This window comes from Cheilinus undulatus, linkage group 5 (genome assembly GCF_018320785.1).
Source record: "Cheilinus undulatus linkage group 5, ASM1832078v1, whole genome shotgun sequence".
NCBI lineage: Eukaryota > Metazoa > Chordata > Actinopteri > Labriformes > Labridae > Cheilinus > Cheilinus undulatus.
This window is the reverse complement of record NC_054869.1, coordinates 36,840,227-36,861,864: the sequence shown is the minus strand read 5'-3', so window position 1 is coordinate 36,861,864 and position 21,638 is coordinate 36,840,227. Positions and strand designations below refer to the sequence as shown.

At 38.0% G+C, this 21,638-nt stretch overlaps 1 protein-coding gene across 1 annotated transcript; it reads left to right on the top strand.

Moving 5' to 3' along the window:
* Nucleotides 1-601: 601 nt before the first annotated feature.
* On the top strand, nucleotides 602-21,227 carry hsd17b3 (hydroxysteroid (17-beta) dehydrogenase 3). The gene is made up of 11 exons (XM_041788289.1): nucleotides 602-752; nucleotides 16,511-16,557; nucleotides 16,824-16,899; nucleotides 17,003-17,110; nucleotides 17,210-17,277; nucleotides 17,622-17,666; nucleotides 17,986-18,020; nucleotides 18,141-18,222; nucleotides 20,539-20,604; nucleotides 20,711-20,860; nucleotides 20,971-21,227. The coding sequence occupies exons 1-11, from the start codon at nucleotides 602-604 to the stop codon at nucleotides 21,112-21,114; spliced, it is 972 nt and encodes a 323-aa protein (XP_041644223.1). The 3' UTR covers nucleotides 21,115-21,227.
* The last annotated feature ends 411 nt before the right edge of the window (nucleotides 21,228-21,638 follow it).

The following is a 21,638-nucleotide window of genomic DNA, read 5'->3' as shown; positions in this document are numbered from 1 at the left end:
ACAACAATTAAGACTCACAAGGCAGTGGTAATTTTTTTTAGTCAGAGGTAATTCAGTCAAGCTCTGAGGAATATACGGGCCAAAACTTCCTTTGCACTGGTTTTTGTTTATAATCCAAACAGAAATTGACACTCAAGATTGGAGTAGGAAAGGAGACATGACGTCTATGAATAGAGAGTCCTGCTTATCATATATGATATCTGCTTATGGAGACAAATAGAGGACAAGAGTCCTTTAAAGCACTGATATGGAGCAAATCATTAAACTAACCCTGAGGAATAACTCATGAATGGGGTTGTTGAAAAGTAAGTGTTGTGCTGCAAACATTGTAAAAGCTGCATCACGAGTGGCCCCAGAGTTCTGAATGATCAGCTTTGCAAGAAATTTCTTCTGACATTTTTAATTAGAACCCCAGCAGCAGAAAAAAGCAATCAACTGGATAGAACATTTACTGTTTGAGTGTGAGAGTGTGTTTGTGTGTCAGTTCTTGAAATGGGAGTGTCCTTTGGCAGAGTTATTCCCTCATTCTTTTTTTGTACCAAATCGTCAAAGTTAGAAGAGCAGTCAGAAGCACAGAGAGGCTCTCAGCTGATGCACAGAGATGGATTTAACAGAGATTTTTTTTACTTCTCTTGGTGCTGCAGTCACTGTGTACTATGGAGCGAAAATGCTGCTTTCATGTAGGATGCTTTTTCCTAAAGTGTTTTTTCCACTACCAAAAGCCTTTTTCACCTCGATGGGAGAATGGGCAGGTGAGTTTGGATGGATGATGATACAGTAAAGTATGTATATTATGGCTTAAAAACGCTAAGACTTTCCTGGAAAGGACAATACAAGTCAGATTTTAGTAAAACTCAAAAAATATCCGCACTTTTGTGATAAAACACTAATTCTATAGCATGTTTACGTTGTATAAGTGTGCCTATAAAAGATGAAACACTTCACTGTCTTTCTTTTGAGTCCAAAATGCAGAAATTGATCTTTGACAATAACTTGTGAATGTGGTTAAAAGGTTAAACTCAAACAAATCATCCAAAACCCACATCTAAATACCAAAAGAAACATCTACTTGCTAATAATGACTCAATTATGATTACATAAGCAGATATAAACTGTAGTGTACTGAAGAAGCAGGCTGCCATCATTGCATGATTGGATTGATATGCATCACACTACTGCACCTGAATGTGCCCTGGCCTGTAAATCTGCAAAAAAATTAAAAAATGTAAAAAATAAACCGTCACTGTATCAATGACGGATGAGTTTCCGCCTTTCGTAACACGAGATTGAACTTGCATAGTGTTTAATCTTTCAGTGGCAAGTTCTGACTTTCCTATAAAGCCATCTGTTCATACCTGTGCGGCACATATATATTTGAAGATCAGATATAACATTAGCGCTTTCATATTTCTACAAACGATGTTAATACCTGAACTCTCTCATCTGAATGTGTTTTTATGATATATTCACTGCTTTATGGGGTTGCATTAAACTAAGATGACTACAAGCATGTACAGGTATATGCCTGGCTTGACAGCACAGGCAGACAAAGGCAAAAGTCAGTGTTAAAAGACAGTATTAACATTACTGGAAGAACACAGTCACACCCTGGTGTTTAGTCCAAAAACAACAAACAAACACAAGAGCCAGAACAGCAGGACAGGTTTGGGGCCAGCAGGGTTACTGCAAATTTAACTATGGGTCCTCAGTGTCACAGCGGTGTCTTTCTAACAACATTACCCTATGCCATGGGTGTCCAAACTTTATTCACTGAGGGCCACATACATAAAAATTATGAGGATGACCAGGTCGCTTTGATAAACCTCACCTTAGATAGTAAAACCAGTCCTTAGTTGGTTAGAATATATTTAGTAACTGAATATAATGGCCACAAAAGCATCAGTCAATGACTGTGCAGGATTTAGGGCTGGCCAGTCAGATTTCATGGGGGTCCATGGTTGGCCCTGGCTGTCACTGACCCTGTCCCTGGTCAAAATAAGAACAACACTCCATGCAGCCAAGAGGGGAGACCCTGATGGCTCATCTCCAAATCCAGAGACAAAACATAAAAGCTGCCAAACTTTATAGGAATGTTCTTGCTAGAGATTATCAGCCCAGAACGCTGTGTTAATTGGACTTTGAGAAAAGCAGACAGCATGCAGAGGAGCATGATTCATGCTGTTTTGTCTTTATTCATAAAGGTGTTATGAATTTTTGTCATCAGTATGTTTCAGTTTGCACTGTTGTCTCAGTTTAGCAGGGGTGGAAAGTAAATTTAACCAGAGTAGCTTCATATTTACTTGAGTACAGTAGTTGTGTACATCTCTGCAATTTCAGAATGAAAAAAGTCAAAGTCTTCAAGTCAACATGTTTGTTTACAGAGGCTAACACAACAGCACAGCAGAGAGTTGTAAAGTCCAAAACACACTGCTGCTGTACCTTTAGTCGCTCAATGTAATGGAAAAGCCTCAAATATGTGTCTGGCCAAATATAGGCCATGTTTCTTTTTAATTTTTAAAATTTGTGCAATTAAAAATGAACCACAGGCCACAGATACCTTGCAGGCTATAGTTTGGACACCCCTGCTGTGGTGAAAGCTATGCTAGATTATCTGTGACCTTTGCTGCTCTAGAGTGGATATGGGCAATCTTTTCATAGATTTGTTCTGTCATTCAGTCATATATTCTTTACATTATTTTACTGGTGGCTGGTTGTAATGCTGTGTTATCACCAAACTGTGGCAGTAGTACATCTTTAATGTCCAATGACCAAGTGCCATCATTTGTGAATGAAAACTGCAGAGATGTGTGGAAGTGCAGAAAAGCTGCAGTTCCCTGAGTGTCCACTAGAGGCTGGTGGCTGAAGCAAGGGAGGTCACATACACATATAATGTGGAAATGATGAATTTTGGATCAGCGATAAACATATTTACAACCTTGGTTTTGGGGGGGGGGGTTGGTCAGAATAGTTGATGTCTTTAAGGGCACACTACAGTGGGTGATGTTTTTTTTTAATAACTTATCTGTTTTGGTTTAAATAAGGATGCTTATTTCCAGTATTAGCAGCACAACTGATGTAGCTGTAAACCAGAATGTTGTAGGGGGCTTAAGGCCTTCCTCAATTACACTTGATCTAAAGTTCATTCTTTACATTAATTAACTTTCTCTCAGCTTAATGGCCAGTTAAAGGCTCAGTTTTACTTAGTATCACCAAAGGCAGTAGCTAATTTTTAAGGTTTAACTCTTGTTTTCTGAGCTTTAAAGTTCCTTAGCAGGTGTTTAGAGTAGGGTTGCATAGTGGAAGTCACTGACTGATTGGATAAGATTTCCCTTTACTTGCACAACTGTGAACATGTTGTTTTAGTTCTACTCAGTAAGCATGATGGGTGCTTTGCCAGCCGTGAGAAGGAACAGTACCTTGACAAAAACACAACAATAACATACAGACTGAGATATGTGACATTAATCTATGATAACTCAGTGCTTAACCACATGCTCTTGAAACAAAAGGACAAACACAAGGTCAAACCAGCTGAGACATACTGTACAACAGGAAGTCTGGTATCACATTATCTACTTGCCCTGGTGTCATGTCATCGTGATGATAGCACAGGATTACCTGATGAACACCAGAATGTTGCCTGGAGATGGGTTCCTATGAAATACTGTGGAAGATAGATGCTTCTGCATGTTGATAGCATTTGTTGAGCTTCAGTATGGGCCACCATCATGGTGACTGACAGCTATTAGAGAGTGGAAAAGAATTTTGGAGAAATCACTCCAGAACTGAGGACTGATTTGCAGTGTTTCGACAAAGTGGCTTTTAATACAGACTTGTGGACTGTTTGCACAGCAGTCATTATGTAAGACAGTCTGGCTGCAGACTGCAGCTCTTATGGGGCTTTTCCATTACATTGAGTGGCTTGGCTCCACTTGTAGGTCTAGAGTTGATGATGCTGCATTTTGAGTCCATGTCATTGAATAGCTGCAATTTAGAAAGCATTGTTTGGTTCCATCAGAAGGAGAACCCATTGTTTCTACTTTAAAGGGTTTTTCTTCTTCTATTGGTAACCCGGCAGGTATTTCAAAGTTGGTATAGCGGTTGCTACTCAAACATTTCTTGAAGGTGTCCCTGAATGTCAATGAATCACTGTGGCTTCACTGTAATGCGCTTGCAAGGCAGGGCAGGGGTGCTTGGGCATAGCCTGGCGCGGCACGGTGTTGGAAAAGTAAATCAGCATGACTTGGTTTGGATCAGCAAGGCCAAAGGTCATAGTGGAAAAGCCCTGTCAGACTTGCAGACCACTACTATGATACGCCACCTTGATCAGAACAAAAATACACACTGAAACTTTCACAATAAAATGGGAGTAGACTTCCGGTTAGAGTCTGGATATTGATTGAGGTAAAATATAAGACACCAAAAGTTAAATGTCAAAATACTTACCTGCAAAACCTGATTACAAAACTTTTAATAGCTGATTAAACAGTCTGCTGACAGAAATAAAGTTTGTCCATGAAAACACACTAATGCAGAAAACATAGCTAAGACTAAAGCTAACTGAGTAGCTATGTAAGTTACTCAAGCAACATAGCTAAAGACTGTATCTTTTAATAGTTTTGCAAATATCATAAACCCATATTCTATTAACGTAAAATAGCTACCAAGCTCGTGTTCCTAAAGTCAAAGTTTAAAAAGCTACTGTACCTTATGCTACATGTGCTAAAGCTAACTTAGCTCTGTTAAGTACATAGCTACCTTACCTATTAGTTTTGTTGCTAAAGCACAAGTTGCTAAAGCTTAAGCAAACATAGATACATTAGCTTATGTAGGAAAGTTTACTACGTCATTGCTAGTGAAGCTAGATTAGCTGCGGCTAAAGCTAACATAGCTAAAGTGAGCCACTGTTTGTGTAACTGCTAATACTGACCTCTGACCTCTGACCTCTGCTTAGTCTGCAACATTTTCAATATGGTTATTTCATGAACAAAACAACCAGACTTGATTTGAATCTTTTTTTCAAAGTCTAAATCGGGAGATACGTTGTAACAGCAAATTATGTTAGCTCTGTCCTAACAAATGCAGCATCCTACAGTTATGGTCCTCAAGAGGGGGTGTCTCAGATTTGCAGCCAGACTCTTCCTCGCCACATGTGACCTCTTGTCAGTCAGAGTTGGAATTTGAAGACTGCTATTGTATAGACACAATGGATTGTCTCTATGTTGTTAAAATGACTGAAATTTTAAGAGCGATTTTCCATAGATAGATATACTAGTCTGGGTTCACTTATCTCATCATCCTATTGGAACGTAAGGGAGTCAGAATAGCCTCACATGCTTTGAGATTGTAAAGTATGAAAAAGGCCTTTTTTAAACTTTGGTTCATGCTTTCATACACGTTCTTTAATCATTCACAACTCTGTTTCACGCCACAAGGGTTAAAGCTGAAAGAGAAAAACTACGGTTGTCATAAATACTTGGCAGTCCTCTTATTCACACGGACTTAAGCCAGGTTTACATGGTTCACTTGGCCATATTTTGTTGAATTGTTAGGTAGGCTACTTATCAAGAAGTGTATCATTCAGCTGCCAGTAGATATATTCATAATCAGAGCAGGTCACATGCTGCACACTGCCTCTATCATATGAACTTGCTCGTGGCAACATGAGGGAAATTACTCATCTGATTCATCAAATTGAATATTAGTGCTGTGAACCATCTTCAGGGTTGTATTTGTTTGGTTAAGTGTAATCTCAGAACGCATCAGCTAGGATTAGATAGGCTCATATTTTGGGACTTTCCATCATGCAGATAAACCGTTAGAACTTTCAAAGGCAAAAGAAATAATAAATCTATGACCATTGTTGTAAAGATGTTCCAGACTGGTTTCTAAACTGTTTTTACAATAGCTACAGCTGCATTATTTTTTGACAGATTTACCCACAATGGAGAAATATAATGGATTTTAAATGTCTGACAAAAACTACATTACATTTTAGTCTAGGTTTAGTCATCTTGATGAAAACTAGACTTAATTTTTATCAGTTTTAGTCATCACAGATCTATTTTTGTTAGTCTTAGTCTAGTTTTTTTTTTATGGAAATAAAGGCTGTCAACAAACATTTTTAGTCATAGTTTTAGTCGACGAAATTAACACTGACTCAAGCTCCAGCACACATTTTGATAGGCCACTCTTGTAGTATTAAGCTCCACAAAACTTTAACTTTAAAAAAGAATGTTAGGCAGATCCATCTTGCAAAGCTCCAATCTGATAGGTTTGTGTCAGATCTGAGAATGGACCAGACTAATCAGTGTCATTTGAGCACAATGAGTGGTTAGCTTCTATGGGGTTTAGTTGTACTGCAAGACGGTAGTAATGGCTGCTGATGGTGTTGCAATTAGCTCAGATGTAGCCATGGTATAGCGACAGTTTAATCAGAACTGGGCCACATTTCTTTATTGAAACAAATGCAAAGAACCGCATTGAAAGCTTTTCTTGGCGGAAAATCTTTGGCATGAGTTTGTAATAGTTACCCAAGGGTTTACATGTACTACAGGTCAGTAGCAAAGACTGCTGCTGGTGTAGCGATTAGCTCAGACACAGTTTGAGCAGCAGTCTTTTTTTAATCAGATCTGGACTCAATTTCTTTATTGAAAGAGGAGCAAAGAGCCACATTAAAGCTTCTTAGCAGAGCCGATGTTTTAACACTTCTCTAGACCCACCTCAGCATGAGTTTTATCCACCAACAAGTTCCACTGTTCATAAACTATAACAGCACCTGCCTGCCGAGCTCACACCACTAACCAGAGCTGTGCATGCCTACTTGTTTGTTGGTCTGATTGGTCCATAATTTGAGGGATTGGAGAACGTTCGCCCAATCACCTTCTGAGAAATTTTGAAAAGTCCTGCCTTTAACAGATGCTTTGTATGGGAGGTTGATTGGACACGATCTCGAAAGGCACTTATCTCTTAAAAACAGCCTCACAGCTGACACTGCATATCAGACTATAAACCAAGCCATGAGGTCAAAGGAACTGACTGCAAAGGTCAGATACAGGATTGTTAAAAAGGCACAGATTTGGGGAAGACTACAAAAAAAAATCTGCTGCCAAGAAAGTTCCCAAGAGCACACTTCCAGGAGCTGGTCACCTGGCCAAACTGAGTAATCAGCGGCGACGGGCCTTAGTAAGAGAGATGACCATGAACCTTATGGTCACTCTGACTAAGGCCCAGTGATCCTGTGTGGAGATGGGACAAAGTTACAGAAGGACGACCATCACTGCAGCCCTCCACTAATCTGGGTTTAACGGCAGATTAGCAAGATGGAAGCATCTGCAAAACCCATGAAACCTGCTTGGAGTTTGCAAAAAAGCCTCCAAAGGACTCTCAGACTGTGAGAAACATTATTCTTTGGTCTTACGAAACCAAGATTTAACTGTTTGGCCTCAATTCTAAACATTATGTAGAAACCAGCCACTGCTCATCACCTGCCCAGTACACTCCCAACAGCTAAGCATGTTGGTGGTAGCATCATATTGTGGGGATGCTTTTCTGCTTTATTGTCTTTATTGTTTTCATGCTTTATAAATGAATTTGGATTGGATTGGATTGGAAAAACATGTCAACTGACATAGTTTACATTGGAGACTTTTCTGAGTCTCCAAGCTTATATTCCAAACCACTGAACTGTAAAAATGGACCAAATTAGCATCTCCCCCATGGCTACAGGTAGTTTATCAGGTTTCTTTTCATCTGTTATGAAGTACTCTTCCATTCATTGGACATTAGGTAGTATTAACCATACATTTATGGATCTACAAACACCAGACTCACATGCTCAAATTGAAATGAGGCAGTATTGCTTGCTGGGTAAAATACTGTGGTTACAAACAGAAGCCAGAACCATTTTCACACCAAATATCTTTTTCTCTGTGTACAGATTCTGTATTAATATGAGGAATCTTTTTATAAAGATTAGACTGAGAGACTCCAGACAAGACAAACATATCCTGTGTTTGTAGAACTTGTGGTGAAGTTAGGCCCAAGCCTGGAATGAGAAAATATCCAAAAACCAGAAAACAAAGCAAAGCTACAAGCTCATGCGAGAACAAGACTATCTGGAATGAAAAAGGGTAAAAAGGGAGTTTGGTAACGCTCACTGATATAGATTAGCTGGAAATTACTGAGGGAATTTAGTCATCAAGTGTGATTACTGTCAAGGGAAAAGCTTCCAGTAAGTCTCTAAAACAGTGCTACTCAACGTGTGGCTCGTTCATGATGATTTGTGGCTCTTTTATGTCTTAATTTGAAACATTATTCCCACAGAAAACCTTAAAAAGGAAAATTTTACCTTAGAAATTATCCATTGGAAGGAACATTAATCAGTTTGTTTCCCTAATTTACACAGTAGGCTTTAATTGCCAAACTTGGTTGTCAGTCTCTGTTTTTGTCTGCATATTTCCATTGCCCTTATTTGCAATTTTTTGCTACTTTAATTCCATTTTTACCACTTTTAGATTGTTTTTGACACTTTTATCCAGCTTTTAAAAATTTTTTGCCCCTTTTTTTCCCTTTGTTACCACTTTTCGCCCATATAAGCTGCCTTTAGCAATTAAATGCCACTAATTTCCCATTTTGCCACTCTTTGATGCTTTTTGCCTATTTTTCCCACCTTTTTTCTGATTTTTGCCCACGTTAGTCACTTTTCACTCATTTTTCTCCATGTTGTTGTCACTTTTGGACCGTTTTTCCAGCTGTAACTCATTTTTTGCCACTTTACACCCATTTTTGCCACTTTCTGCCTTTTATTGCCACTTTTCTCCCAGTGTTTGCCACTTCAAGACCCTTTTGGCCACTTCTTTTTGTCACTTTTCTCCCCTTTTTTGACACTTTTATCTTGCTTTTTTCAATTTTTGCCCCTTCTAGCCACTTCTCACCCATTTAAGCTGCCCTTTGCAATTAAATGTCACTTTTTTTGCCCATTTTTCCCACCTTTTTTCTGAGTTTTGCCTATTTTAGTCACTTTTCACTCATTTTTTGCAACGTTTTTGCCACTTTTAACTCATTATTTGGTCACTTTCCACCCATTTTTGCCACTTTTTCCCCAGTGTTTGCCACTTTTTGACCATTTTTGCCACCCACCTTTGAATTATTTTAATTGCTACTTTTCACCACTTAGATTGTGGCTCTTGCAAATTTATTTTTCAACAATTTGGCTATTTGGTTGAGCAGGGTTGAGTCACACTGCTCTAAAAAAGATGAAAGTACAGATATAAGCCCCATAAAATATGGTACAGCTTTCTCAGTTAATCAAACATGGTACCGTCCTATAAACTTCAGGACATCCTCAGTAATCTAAACACAGCTGGATGGACACATTCAATTGTACTCTCCACTCAAACCAAGTCACAGTGATCAGATGAGAACATTCCTGTGCAGGTTCCAGAGCAGTCTCGTCCACTTAGAAGAAATCTTTTGGCATCTTCTTAAGAGGTAATTCAGTCTCCCACAGAGCTAAAAGAAGCCTCATAAAAAGGAATACTGGGGCTGATCTTTCTTTTCTTCCTAAAGCTCACTTTCATTCCTTTTCAGCACAGGGGCAAATAGCCATCGGAACGGTATGTTCCAGCCTGCAGAAACCCTGTCCCTCTGCATTAATGACCACCCCGACAATCTGGAACCTAATCTGCATGAGATTTTGTAACGCCCAGATCTGGGTCTTTGAGTTTCAAGAAGCCTGGGGTGTTCTCCTGCATAGGTCAACTTAGGTTAAAGTATGCATGGAATAATACTTAATGTTGACGTGTGTGACATATGTGTGCTTTTGGTCGATTCATTAGATACTAATTGTTGGTACAACTATCTCAAAGTTGTACTAAAACACCTGAACAATGCAGTTGGAGACAGATTTACTCTTTCATTTACAGAGCCTATTAAAAGTATTCACCCCTTGAATGTTTCACCCTTTTATTGATTTTATAAATCAATCATGGTCAATATAATTTGGTTTTAGTAACAAAAAATCAATAAAATCTCTTTGATGTCAAAGTGAAAAAAATATCTACAAATTAATGTCGGTTAAACAAAAATAGTGAAATGGGGATCGCCTGAGTGCAGTGAAAGTATCTCAAGTGATTGTAGTATAAAGACACCTGTGTCAAAAAGGTCTAGTCACTTGTTAATTAGTATTCCTGCCTACCATTACACCGTGAAGACAAAGGAACACCCCAAGTAATTCAGAGAAAAGGTTAGTGAGAAGTAAAAGTCAGGGGATGGATATAGAAAAAAATCAAGGAACCGATCACCCCCCTTGAGCTTAGTTAAACCCTTCATCAATAAACAGAAGTAATATAGCACATGTGTAAATCTGCCTAGATCAGACCGTTCTGACAATCTGAGTGACCATACAAGAAGGAGACTAGTGAGAGAGGTCACCAAGACACCTATGACTACTCTGAAGGAGTTCCAGTCAAAGCTTTATGGGAGAGTGGCAAAGAAAAAGACACTATTGAAGAAAACATATTGCCTGTGATTGATTTGTAAAATTGATATGAGGTTGAAAGATGAATACTTTTTATGGGCACTGCATAGTGAATATTTAGTGCTTTTCAACACAGTAAATGTTTGATTGTGTTTGATTATCAGTGCTGATAATACCTTCTTTTTTCACAGTCCCTGACATGACACTACTTTCTTTAATGAAGAAAACATGTTGTGAAACAGTCTTAAGCCTTAGTTAGAGATACGGGGGAAAAGTGCCTTTCATGAAAGTTTTTGGCATCAGTTCCCTAACAACAGTGTGTTGACTGCAGACCTCAATCCTTACTGTGGGAACAAGAAAACATTTGAAAATGCTCTCAAAGTAAACATTTTGTGGACCATGTTTTCTTACCCTCTTCTGCTTTTAGAATGCAGCCACAACAATGAAGGACTTTCTCTATGGTTATTTAAGCACTCTGCACTGCAAAATACACTCACCTTACTCAGTGTATCCATCAAATTTGAAGTTAAATTGTCTCATTTCACTTGATATAGCTACATTCACCAGAGAAGTGAAAGACAAACCGGAACACATTTTATTCCAAGCTATTACAGGCAAAGAACAAGGCCTGCATTGTAATGAGTAAAAATAGCTGCAAGCAAAATTAACTTGTAAAGTTTTCCATGAGTCATTGTAGTGTGAAGCAATAAAAAGACTACAAATCAAAAGACAGCAATTTCTTTAAAGGACACAAAAACAAAGGAAGCTTTCATTACATATATGTTTTATGAAAATGAATGTGAAGTTTTAACTCATGTTCACAAAATAAAGTGCAAGAAGGATATGTGAGGCTTGTTTGAAAAAGGTCACATTCAGACTGAGTGGCTGCATGAGTGATAAAAAAAAGCTCGGCGGGTGCATGTTTATATGATCCAGTATCATAAAACCAAATATAATAGAATTATCTGAGAGGGATTTTCCTGTAATGACACATTTCCTCTTTGATATTAAAAAACTCTATCCCTTATGTTAAACATAGTAACTAAATAATTGATGGATAATATGAAAGGAGACGTAGAAGTTGACGTAAGACACAAATATTCAAGATATTCATAATGTTCAGTATATGAATCAAAAATAAACTTGTAAAACCAGGAAATAGCAATCAATATACAAATCAGGGGCAAAAGAAGACCTTAGTTCAAGTAAAGTTTAATCAGTATAAGTATCAAATTATTAAAAATGTATTTAATTACAAATTAGAAATGGTCCCAGTCAGGGGTGTAGCTAAGGATTTAGGGCCCCCAGAAAGAATACAACACAGGGCCCCCCTTAACTGACTAGCCTAGCAACAAATATTATGTCATTTTGACAAAAATAGATGCTTTTTAATGCATTTTTGAACCATGATTTCTCCATTTATGAGCAATATTTTAACTATGGTTATATTAAATTTACTTGCATTATTTCACAGTGCTGGACTACACCATTTGGACATTTTTAAGGGAGGAGCAGGGCCCCCCAGTATTTTATTTTATTCTATTTGATACAAATTTCAGTCCGTTGACCGTTTAATTTAATTGCTTTTGATTCAGTAATGACACTTATTACTGAGAAAAAAAAAAAATAAACACATTTCATTACAGGTTTCTCAAGGGCCCCTCCATACTGGGGGCCCATGTAATTAGTACCCATTTTCTCCCCATGTGCTACACCCATGGTCCCAGAACTGAGCCTTGTGGACTCCCGCTGAGTAAAGTTGGATTACTAGTTTTGAAGACAGGGCAAAAATTTGTTCTCTACAGCACTTTCAATATGGCACCTGCCATATCAAAGTAAGGTATAATTTAACATTAGTTTTAGTATTCCCAAAACTCCATAAAAACAGATCTATTACATAGTTTTCAGTAACTGCAGAATCATTTCAGCATTGTAATGACTGCAAAGGGGTAATACCTTTCAAGATGAATTTCTCCAAATACTCTTAGTTCGTCATCACGACTTCATTAAAACCACCTTTTGAGTGATGCTACAGTAAACTAGGACATTGTAATTAAGGGAGAATGCAGGCCTAATGCCAGGGTCTTCATGACAGGATAAACACAATTGTTTAATTGTTTAATTTTCCTCTCACTGAGATCTAAAAAAACTGGCTCATACTGATACCATTCTCCTTTCTTCAATGCCTGTTTACCCGTTACAGCTTTAATATTATCTGCACACAACATGAAACTACTGTCTCTGAGATACCTCAGCATAATAGATGTGGACTTTTGCTTATTTCTTTTCTTTATTGATTCTGCTGTAGCCTGTTTAATGTGCTGCAGCGCTGGAGTCCAAGAAAATATTCCATATTGAATCAAATGGAATAAAATTAAATCATATCGAACAATGGACGTGATTGGAATATGAACTGGGTTGGGACTAAAACCCAAGGTTTAATCATGGTTTTATGTGATTGCTCATTGGGAACATACCCATAGACTTACAAAGAGATGCAGGTAAGATGGTGATAAGCCTCTTGACAAACAGCTCCATTGTGCTGGTTTGCAGTCACATCAGCCATGCTCCTAATAAGACTAAATCAATATCCTTATTAAAAGACAGGTCATAAAAAATAGTCCCCTGTACACTGTGTGCCCATGAAGAGACTGACTACTCCAGTTAAGATCTTCTTTGGGGTTTTTTGCCTTGATTTTTTACAGGACAGCTCTAAATATTAGGAGAGAGTGGGGGAAGACACGCACTTAACAGCACCAGGATCAGGAATTGATCCGTCGAGGATTCTAGCTTTAGTATACGGACACCTGCTTTACCCATCAAGCTAAACCAGTATCCAGTATGTTATGACTGATGTAAAGATCGGCATTTAGCATGGGATGTGAGTGACTTCAAGTGCTACCACAGCCAGTCTTAAATGGTCTAGGCAGTTTTTTCTGCAGATCTGTTTTAACCATAGAGGTTGTTGCTGAGGTGTATCACGTGGTATGGTAGAGTTTTGTGTTGTATGATATGGTGTAACACAATGTATTATATTGCACCATACCATATCGAGTTGTACTGCACCATATTGTATTTTATCAAAAGCACTGTATCATATTGTATTGCATAGCACCATAGCATATTGAATTGTACTAGACCATACCATATTATATTGTGTCATATCAAATAGTATTGTATCATACTGCATGTTATTACACTGCACCATATTGTATTATATTGTACCGTAATGCACCACACCACACTTAACTGCACTGTTGCACCATACCGACTGTACTGTATTGTATAGAAATGTATTGTATCGAATCATATTGTGTCACATCTTATTTCATCTTCTCATGTTGCATCATATCACACTGTATTGTACTGTATCATATCGTATCATATTGAACAAAGGAAGTCACTGCACTATACAATAGTAAATTGTATTGTGTTAACAGTATCGTACTGTACTGCTTCACACTGTGCAACACTGCATCACGTTACACCATACAGTCTTTTATTGTATTGTATCGTATCGTATCACATCACATCATTTGACATTGTTTTGTAATTAGGGCTGTTAACATTAACATGTTAACACTTGTGATTAATCTTAAAACCTTAACATGCTAAAAAATAATAATGCAATTTAATATATGTCTAAGTTTGACCACAACCTCCAGTCCTCCAGTGGGGGTAAGGACGTGACAGGCGGGTCAGACACAGCCAGCAGTGATGAGTGAGGAGACAGACCCAGGTCTGCTTAATGGCAATTGTCTTTTTAAAAAAACTGGTCAATTTTAGTTAAGATAAAACCAAAATTGTGGGTACATGCTGCAGTGATGAACTGTCTTTACACCAAAGTACAACGAGTCTTAAGTTCTACCTTCAGGTAAAGCACATTTTCGCTAATGTTAGCAAAGATGCTGACAGCAACATGGGATCAAGCCATGGTCATTCCACTCTCTTCAACTGCTTCAGGACAGTTTTCTTCTTCAGCTGCTCAGATAAATGCTGAAAAGTGCTCCAAAACTGTGAGCAAGTCCTGTTTGTTAAATATATTAATCCAGCCTGGAATTCCACAGTGGAATTGGCAAAATTGAAGTTAATTAGCAACTTTATGAGCTGAAGACGGAAAATATGATGCGTTCAGGTAACCTCAGTAAATTGCACATGTCATATGTCACATAAAAATGGGAAAATTTAGATGTGATAAGAAATTTCAATAAATACAGTGTAATATATTTATATTTGAGGGCTATATAACAGATGTGACAGACTGTATCATAGCTTTTTAACTCAAGCACTACTCAGCTAAGACCACTTATAATTTAAATATTTGCCCTTATTTGTCTTTACTATAGGAAGTATTGATAGTGGTATAGATAAGGACTCAGATCAGCACTTTCAATGTGCTGTACGTAGAATTAAAAGAATAAAAATAAAACACTTGACAACAACAACCTTTAAAAATCTAAAAACATAAAAATATACTTAAACTATAAAAAAAATGCTGTGGTTAATCATGATTAATCACAGCGTAGTGATGTGATTAACTTGATTAAGTTCTTTAATGGAGTAACAGCACTAATCAGAAAACACTGAATAAGGGAAGTGAAATCCTTGAGTATGTTGAAGTGTGATGTTATTTACAGAATTTCAGTTTCCCCCAGGAGGCAGGACAGTTTACTACAATTACACTTGAGCTAACTAAAGTTATAATTGGGCTGGGATTAAAATGAATCCTTGCATGGTTTGAAATAGTTTATTTTTTTAGAATCCCAGTTTCCTAATTGGACAATGTAGTAAAATATATGGTATGGAATGGCTGTTATGGTATCAAGCTGTATAATGGGAGCAGTTAGGATTTGAAGTAGGTTGAGATTGAAATCCTGGTATTGGCTATATTGTGTAGTTAATTTTAGAATCGAATTTTCCCTAAGAGAACAACTCAGTGTATTTTCTGGTACAGTTTGGTATGTTATAGTATCAAATTGTCCATTGGAAGTGATTGAAATAAAAAATGGGGTGAAGTGAATCCTTGATTGGGTTAAAATGTCACTCTCTTAGCTCTCATTGCTGGCCAGCAACGGACACCAGTTATTTTACATCTTTTGTATTAAAAAAAGTACCGACCATTTAAATCAAAGTCTATCAAAATATATGTTAGATTCCAATTGAAGGTTATGCATTTTTGTGGTTAATTGATTTCATTTGTAATTTTGCGGGTGTCTCATTTTACCAAGCTTTCTTTTGGCAGTGTGTCAGAGATCATCACCGTGTTTCTATCATGGTTTAGTTTTAAAAAGTAACAAACAAAATAACAAAAAAGACATGGATTTGATCTTCTGAAGCAGAAAATAAAGCATGCTATAACTTCTTCAGCTGAGTATTGTAAACCAGGCTGCATTGTGATGCATTGGTTAGCACTGTGGCCTCACAGCAAGAAGGTTCCTGGTTTGAGTCCTGGTTCCAGTACTAATGTGTTTATATACAAAGAGTGTACCTGAGGCACTTTTAAGTTTGTTAGTCAAGTGAAAATGTCAGTGAACTGAGACTCTATTGCTCCACACCTAAGTGAAGTAAAAGTCTCAGATTGCTCCTTTGGATTACTCCCAGGCAGACAAACACTCAAACCAATGCATTTCTTATCCAGCCCCCCGAAAGGCAGCCATAGGCTTTAAAATCAGTACTGGTTAGATATAAATGTCCTTCACTGTATGTTTGGAAATAATGACGAAAAGAGGCTGGGATTGTTGTGATCAGAATGAGGAGGAACCAGGAGAGCACCCAGAAACAGACAGTTCTAGTCTGATCTCAGCAAATTCTTTATCAGAGCCGGGGAACAGGCTGTTTTAGCACAGCCTGTAACAGAGTAGGTTTGGTACTGTAAACAAAAACAAACATAAACACGGTCGTGGGATTTATCTGACAGCTGAAAGGATGGAGAACAGCTCTGACTCCAGAGTGCCCCCAGTGTTTACTGTGGAAATAGCAGCAGATACAACTGGTGATTGAAGTGTGTAACACTTATCTCTCCTCTTTCAGTGGTGACCGGTGCTTCAGAGGGTATAGGAAGAGCATATGCCTTTGAGGTAAATGACACTTGCTTGTTTATATTGCATGCATGCCACAATTCAACAAACAAACAGATGGGGGGGTTACAATGTCACTACAGTCTCTTTAATGGTCAGGAGTCCGAATACTTTTGTCCACATAGTTAATGTCTCCATAAAGCCTTGAGGTGTTTTGTTTATGTTTGTCTGATACGGAAGTTCGTTCCTTCCCAGATCATCATAGAGGTTAAAAATGTGACTTTTATGTGATGCATATCTGCTGACTGGCTTTCTGTCTCCCTCAGCTGGCTGAGCAAGGAATGAACGTGGTGATCATGAGCAGGACCAAAGCAGCACTGGACCAGGTGGCCAAGAAAATAAGTAAAACTTGCTCCCTGTTTTCCTTACTGTGAATACACCTACAGATAAACTGTTCGGTCCAGTTTTGTGAGAGTGCATGATATTGCTGTTTTATTCCCCTTAGGTGAAACCACAGGGCAAAGAGTGAAAGTGATAGTGGCAGACTTCATGAAGGAAAACGTGTTCAGAGAACTACAGGATCAGCTGAAGGATCTCAACATCGGGGTTTTAGGTTTGAGTTTTTGTGTGATTTTAATATCATGAAATGCAATAAGATCTTTGATGAAAAATGTATGCACAGTTTAAAACAGGTTCTTTTCACCTTTTATAGTCAATAACGTAGGCATGCTGCCCAACGTCGTCCCTTGTGAATTCCTTCAGTCTGCAGATCTGGATCAGGTCAGTAGTACCACAGTAGTTTAGGCACGCTTTGGTGTTTCCTTGTAAAACAAAAAGATCTGAATGTATTTTCTTCTACATTATACATGTGTAATTGCCATATGGTTACATTCAGTAAAACAACACTAGATTGCAACCTCATGCAGAGGTGAAAAGAGTACAAGACTACTGTCTTCAAGTAAAAGTGCAATTTCTTCAGTTGAAATTTACTTAGGTAGACATAAACGTCGGTTGTTCTGATTCTTGGGGGAATTGTGGACAGGCCAGGGTCACATATTTTGCATAAATACGTGACCTTTAACCCTTGTCATCTCTTGAAATATTAATAATAGTCTCAATTTCAGACGATCACAAAGCTGATTAACTGCAATGTGAAAACAATGACCAAGGTAAGGGTGCATAATGTCCTTTGTGCAATTTTTGCACAACATTAGAGTTAAGTACTATCAAAAACTGCTGACTTTAAAGCAAAGAATAATTGTCGTCCCTTCAACTGGGAAAGATTTCTGTCCTTAGACCTTTATTAAGTTCATTTTTGAACATTTAAAATTCAGTTTTTGTCTACCTGAACATGCCTAATGATGCTCAAGTAAACAACATATTAACTGAAAGAACAAATGATAGACAGTGAGTATAGACTCTGTAGTCTTCCAAAACTATATGAACTCATTCAAACCTTCCATTTGTCTATTTTCCTTTCTTCTCCAGATGTGCAGAATAATCCTCCCAGGCATGGAGAACAGGTTTCCCTCCCATGTTTTCTTGATAAGACGTAATGTGTAACAGCAATGAAGTCAAAACACACTGATAAATATTTTTTTATGATTACAAAAGTAAAACCAGCTTTTTCTTTTTCTCTCCAGGAGGAAAGGAGTGATTGTGAATATCTCGTCTGGAGTTGCCTCTGTTCCGTTTCCCCTTTACACCCTGTATGCTGCTTCTAAGGTAACTAAAACTCACACAGTGCATCTGAAGACTCCGCCCTAGTCTCTACCCTAATGTCTAAGCACTAAAACCTCACAGACTTTAATGGTGTCAGGTGGGCAATACAGTGCAGTACAGTATTCACACCCCTAGAATCTTTTTTATTGTCAAAGAAAAACAGTTTTCTACAATCGAGTGTCAGTTATATAGTGTTAATCATTTCATTTCAATGTCTAGTAGATGCACCTTTGGCTGCAATCACAGCTGAGTCTGTGTGAATATGTCTCAATCAGGCTTGCACATCTGGACACTACACTTTCACTCCATTCTTCTTTGCAAAACTGCTCAAGCTCTGTCAGGTTGCATGGTGATCCGGCGTAGTCAGCCTTTTTACAAATTAAGACTATTAATTAGTCTGGGCTTTGACTTAGCCACTAAGCCAAGCCAAAGTTCTTTTGCAGACTGAATAAGACTGTCCTCAAGGATTTTCCTATATTTTGCTGCATTCATTTAACCCTCTACCTTGGATTTTTTTTATCCATCCATTGACTTATACTTTTAATGACTTGCTTTAAATGTTCTTTTGTCTATAAGGTGTAATGTAGCCAGGAATAATGATTAAGCAGTAAGTTGACCTTCCAGACACAGGCGTCTTTATACTACAATCACTTGAGACATATTCACTGCACTAAGATTATCTCCATTTCACTTATTGTGAGACTACTAGCACCAATTGACCGACCTCTGTTGAATTAGGTCAGTCACTTTAAAGCAGGTGAAACTAACATAGTGACTCTGTCTTCAGAGGATTTCTCAACACAATGTAAAGTGAAGGAGGAGGATTTTATTTATGCTGTCACTTTTACATTACATTAATCTATTTAATGGACAGTACCTTGTAGAAATCTGTTTTCATTTTGACATGAAAAGGTTTTTGTATGCTCTTTTTGGGCAAAAATCCTAATGATAATGACCATCAATAAAAGGATATAACACCCAAGGGGGTGAATACTTTTTATAGGCTCTTTAAGTTCTGAGGTCTTGAGATGAGATATGTTTATGTATATTTATTTGTTTTTGTTTCTTTACAGTGTAAATGCACCCACCAATCACTTTACAAAGTATACCTGTTCAGCTGCCTTTGAACAGAAATATCTAATTAGCGAATTTCATGGCAGCAACAAATGCATTTAGGCATGCAGACATGGTTAAGATGATCTACTGACATTCATAGTGAGCACATGAATGAGGAAGATGGAGAATTTAAGTGACTTTGAATGCACCATAGTTGTTGGTGGTCTTGCAGGCTTTTATATTGTTTATGCCAGATTCAGACCCTACCATTCAACTGCACCAGCAGAAATAAACACCCATCTGAACATGAAACATTCTCCCAGTCTTCTTTTGTCCAATTTTGGGGAGATTGTGTAAATTGTATCCTCAGTTTTCTGTTCTCAGCCGACAGAAATGACACCCTCTGTCGACTTCTCTCCACATGTGTGTGTGCAGAGATGCTCTTCTGCACACCTCAGTTGTAAGCAGTAGCTTTTTGAGTTATTGTTGCCCCTCTATCAGCTTGGCCAGCCTCCTCTGACCTCTGCTGTCAAGAAGGCATTTTTGCACAGAAGACTGCTACTGGCTGTATATATTCTGCTTTTCAGACCATTTTCTCTAAACCCTGAAGGTGAAAATCTCTGTAGGTCAGCAGCCTTGAAATACTCACCAGCCTGTCTGGCACCAATAACCATGACATTTTTATAGTTTCTTAAATCATATTCCTTTCCCATCCGGATGTCTGCATGCCGAAATGCCCCGGTTGATGCCATGCCACTCGCTGATCCAACATTTATGTGAATGAGCAGGTGTACCTAATGAAATGACCAGTTAATGTATATTTCAGGATATTGACAAAAGTTAGAAAAAAAAAAAAGTAAACCTTGTGAGGATTTGACTGAAAAACAACAAACAATTCTCAACCTAGCTTTTCCAGTCACATCCATGCTTGCTTTGTTGAATGTATTTCCTTCTTTCTCCACTCTTCATTGAATACTGCTTCAGTCTAGCCTATATGTTTGTTTACTGTTAGGATGAATTCTGGTTGAGTCCCACAGTAAAGACAGCAAACATGCCGACTTACAGAAAGTGTATTGTTTACCACATTGTGAAGTCCTCACCTCACTCATTTGAATACTTCACCGTGAGACAACATTAAGCATGCATGAACTTATTGCAAATGCATCTCCAGATTGGTTTGTCCTTGTGTGTAGGGTTTGGAATCAGCCATGGTGTTTTTATTATGGTTGCATCATCACTCAGCTATAGCTTGTGCTTCTTTAGGTGTTTGTGGAAAGATTCTCACAAGCTCTGCAAGCTGAATACAAAGATAAGGGGATTATTATACAGGTACTCGGTTTTTACTGTCCATCAAAAGTTAATCAATCAAAGAAAAAAAAGGGAAGAAGTTGCTGTTACCTGTCACAATTGTCTCTGTGTTGCTTCTTTTTCTCAGTCTGTATCTCCATTTGGAGTCTCCACTCGAATGGCAGGGTACCAGGAAACGAATATAGTGACTCTATCACCGGAGGAGTTTGTGAAAAGCTCCCTGCAGTACATCAGAGCTGGGGAGAAAACACACGGCAGCATCTGCCACATGATTCTGGTGAGAATTACAGTTAAAACGTCTCCATAACGCTGACTAATCATGGTAATGATAAGGAAAGAGACTGATGCCCCTGTGATTGTGTTCGTACTGTCTGTCTGTGCATACAGGGCTGGTTGCTGCGGTCCATTCCTCCTCAGGTTCTCTACTCAGAGTTCATGATGCACAGCTTACAAGACTATGTGAGGAAGAAAATGGCTCGGAAAGCAGCTATCTCTGCAAAACATGCAACATTTAGAAAGAAAGAAAACTAGAACAGCGCTAAAATCACAGACCTGCACTCTGAACAATAACTCCACTCTCTACGGTAGGAAAGACTGCTTAAAACACCTATTATGTCAAGACATACAGTGCTTAACAAATTTATTAGACCATCTGTCATATTTGTCTCAAAGACCATCCAGCATCATGAAGTACTTTAATGTGGACTCTTTCATTTTCAGGGAGCTCTCCACTTTTACCATTTTGAACAGGAATGAGGGATTTCAAACTGATTTCACCCAAATTTAAGCCAGCTCACTGGGCTTCTCTGAGAAGTCAGAAATTAATCAAGCATAACATTCAACCACTAAAACTCATTTTTCTGTTCAGGAATGCAAGTAAATAACTATAATTTGACATATTAGTCAAGAAATATTAATGTGCTTTACTATTTTTTCAGTTTTTTTGTAAATCAGTAAATCTGAAAATTCATGGATAACAATAATAATTACATTTTAGCATTAAAAATATCATTTCGGTTAAAGAGCTTCTACATATTGGTGTATTAACCATTGCA

Bases quoted from the DNA above. Each gene is read 5' to 3' on its own strand.
- hsd17b3 (XM_041788289.1), top strand. From the start codon at position 602: ATGGATTTAACAGAGATTTTTTTTACTTCTCTTGGTGCTGCAGTCACT. The intron at 17,111-17,209 runs GTTTGAGTTTTT...CACCTTTTATAG, and splicing joins TCTCAACATCGGGGTTTTAG to TCAATAACGTAGGCATGCTG. The intron at 20,861-20,970 runs GTGAGAATTACA...CTGTGCATACAG, and splicing joins GCATCTGCCACATGATTCTG to GGCTGGTTGCTGCGGTCCAT.